Here is a 3,503-nt window from a genome sequence, read left to right as displayed (position 1 = left end):
TTGGAATAGTTCATTATGAAACTTCAGGGGTGAATGAGTTAAGCTGGATACTAATGAATCACAGAACGAGATGTTGGACCCAATAATACCTCAACATTTACTTGTAAGTGTCTGGATGAATATTCTGGTAGCAAGAGTTTTGTTCAAGGGTTCTTGGGTATACTTTCTCTCTCATATCATGAATTTAGAAATGGCCATAACTTAACTCTACTTCCTACATTACTGAAGTGTTTTATCTATTCTACCATGCAAAAAATAGGATAATTTATGTTTCTCTTGTTCATTTCATGTCAAGCTTAAAATCTACTCTAGACCAATTAACTGTTAAATCTACATTATTTTTATTTTATTTTAAAGAACACACATATTATCCATGCAACAAGCAACATTTGATGCCTTTTTTCAACCTTCTTTCCAAATATTCTTCATAAATTAATGCACAGACTCACCATTCCTGCTCACAGATACAAAGACCCAACAGACACACCGATACTCAACTCTCTTAAATGGATTCAATAAAAAAATATTTCTATACATGAACTATTTAATAACTATTTCATGTTCTTCCGAGACATCCAGAATAAACAACAAATGTGCATACTCCCTTTCGTACAAAACACACAGAATTCACAGATCATATAATACACTTATTTTACATATGCCTTACACAGCTGTGTCAGTAAACTTGAACTGCACAGAACGGTTTTGAAATGTTTAAAAAATTGTTGTGAAACAAACAGGTAGGTAAATATAACAGTAGTTATGGTTACAATTTTGTATGATACAAATAATTACATGTGATAATATATGTTGAGGAATATATCATCAGCAAGATGATCATGATCTATCACAAGACAAAAATGTACAAGGATATCACATCAAAATTTTGTAGTGACATTGCATTGCCTTGCATAACTATACTCTCACCATGATTCATTCTCCTGATCAGACAGTTTCTTAACTTCGCGGTAAAATCTCTAATGAATTACAGATATACAGGGAATGTTAGATACATAACCCAATGGATCGACTAGATTATTTTTTCATGCACAAGAGTGACTAGATGTTGATGAATTCTAAGGTATGTATACCTTATAAGTAAGAGCCAAGTAATTATAATTTATTTATTGAAAATTGAGCAATCAATGACTTTTCTACAATACCAAAAAAACACAAAAAACATAATTAAGAATAATGAAGTTTTGATGCTATATCAAGTATTAACTTGAGAAAATAATACCAATAGCTAAATACAATCATCGTCTTTCCTCACAACCTCTATAGCCATGTTAATTGTGAGAGGCTACATTTTTATCACAACAAAGTTCTAAAATTCATTTTTTTTTCCACCAAAATAACATGCTGAAAAAATACTATTTATCAAATGTACAAATACTTAGAAGAAATGAAAATCAGTTATCATTAACGTATAATCTAAATAGACCTTCGCCCCTTTTTTGTTGACACTTTGTTACCGACCATGAAGGAGTCCAAAAAATATTCTCGAGTCTGGTAATGAACTGTCGTGTACAATGGAGGATATCAATATGATCTTGTAAACTTGTTGTGAACTTAGTTGACCACCTGTAAAAGGTCCAGTGTAGTAACAATGTCCGAGCTTGGTTATAGACCATCCTGTAGAATGGAGGATATTAACACCTTGTCCTGTAATGCATGTTCCAGTTCCTTTTCATTTAACTTCAATGAGACCTAAAAGATAAATAATATAAACTTTTTTAATTGAACATTCAAATAAACTTCAAACACACCATTTAATCTTAAGAACTCTTGAAATCAAATATTATAGTCGGTGGTAATGCTATATCTAGCATTCCCATATATGAATTCACATGAAAAGTCCTATTGTGTAAAAAGAAAACTTTGATAACTTTTCTTCATAGTTTAAACCTGTTTTTTTTTTATGAATTGCATGTAACAGTCAAAACTGTTTAAACTTTAAGGAAACATCTACAATCAAACTTTTTGTCTGTATTTCAAGACTAGGACAGTAATCTATTGCAGATCTGACCTTGAGGCAAAGTCTGATTCGTTCCATAGAAATGAAAAAACTCGTTACATAAACTCAAAATGTTGGATGAAAGTGAAAATGAAAGATAAGTAGGGATGAGCCCTAAATCTATGACATGATGAGTGTACCTTTGCTAGTCGTCCCTCTTTAGGTTTTTTGATGCCTATAATGCCTCGTGTCTCTAGGAGACTGCACAGACCCTGGAACTCGTCATGTGTGGCCATCTGTCTCTTTTTACACACCTTTGTATAGGTGTCCTGTAGCTGTAGGAGGAAAGGAATATTCACTTAGGTTACTTTGGGACTAACAAACATCAGTACACCTAGAGTAGGACGAAACAAACACATGTATTTAAGGTCACCGCACACTTACTGTGGAACAAAAACAATTATGCCAAGAAAATAGCAAGACCAATATAGACTTAATTTAGTGAAAGGGGATTTGCAAGAGAAGACCTCTCGAGACAATTCTAAGGCCACTCGGGTAAAGGGAGCATGCTATTTATGTAAACACTTTTTTAAGTTTTGATTTCAGTGTTACCCTGCCATTCAAAGATGTACTTGTGTACAAAAATTATTTTAGGAATATGCCCCAGACAAAGTGATAAGTTCGACGAGATAAGAGTCAACATCACTTCAGGAATTCCTCTAGCACATGTACTTGCAGGCAAAATATGGAAGTAGTAGATGACATGCTACTGGAGAACTGCCCTGGTGATGTACAGAGCGCAAACCTATATCAATGATCCTTTTCAAAAGCACTGACAGGGGACTAATAAACTTAGCCTTAGCTAGGCTTTTGAGCAGGATTTGACTATGCCTTTTTAACAAAAGTAGGAAACCAAGGTTATTCTTGCAACTGTGTTTACCTGAAACTATCATAATTTTCAGAAAACTCTAAATGGTATGTAATTAAATGAAAATATACCAATACACTAACCTTTCCCATGGTAACTTCCTTCATACGGCCCTGCTTGACCATCAGCAGAAGAGTACACACCACCAGTTTCTGCTGTATGGGAATGCTATCTTGACTGGATGAAGTTGTACTGGACCCATACACTTCTGATAATACACTTGAGATCTGCATCACACCAATCTTCTTTGGAATGGCTGGTGGCCGTTTGGAAGGACTGTTCAATGCTGCAAACAAAACCATTCAAACATTAATCGTTTCATTTTCTGTAAAACAGCTTGAAACCCATAAAACTGGAAATGTTTATTGCATATTAAATTCTTTGGTAATAAGGGGAAACACATGACCTTGAATATTACAATTTTCAGTATTTTAACTGCACACAGCAAAATGACAGCTCGAGGTAGATGGATTTCGAAGATGAAGGGTGATTAAGTATTCTTAAGTGTTTTGTTTTTTTGCTTTTCCTAACATTGTTATTTCAAATGAACCTCTTTCTCATTGCTCCTTGACTTTCCAAGGAACCCAATTATAAAGGGAATTTCTACAGTGAATAGGC

General features: G+C 34.0%; 1 protein-coding gene across 1 annotated transcript; it reads right to left on the bottom strand.

Moving 5' to 3' along the window:
* Positions 1-283: 283 nt before the first annotated feature.
* Positions 284-3,171, bottom strand: LOC110444536 (cell division control protein 6 homolog; the record flags this gene model as incomplete). Its single annotated transcript, XM_021488906.1, has 3 exons — positions 284-1,710; positions 2,158-2,292; positions 2,969-3,171. Coding segments are annotated over 3 exons (425 nt in total), but the record flags the coding sequence as incomplete, so codon positions are not given.
* Positions 3,172-3,503: the final 332 nt, after the last annotated feature.

The sequence above is a fragment of the Mizuhopecten yessoensis genome, unplaced genomic scaffold (genome assembly GCF_002113885.1).
Source record: "Mizuhopecten yessoensis strain PY_sf001 unplaced genomic scaffold, ASM211388v2 hete_36140414, whole genome shotgun sequence".
NCBI classification, from domain to species: Eukaryota; Metazoa; Mollusca; class Bivalvia; order Pectinida; family Pectinidae; genus Mizuhopecten; species Mizuhopecten yessoensis.
The sequence above is the reverse complement of the archived record's forward strand: the minus strand, read 5'-3'. Positions and strand labels throughout refer to the sequence as shown.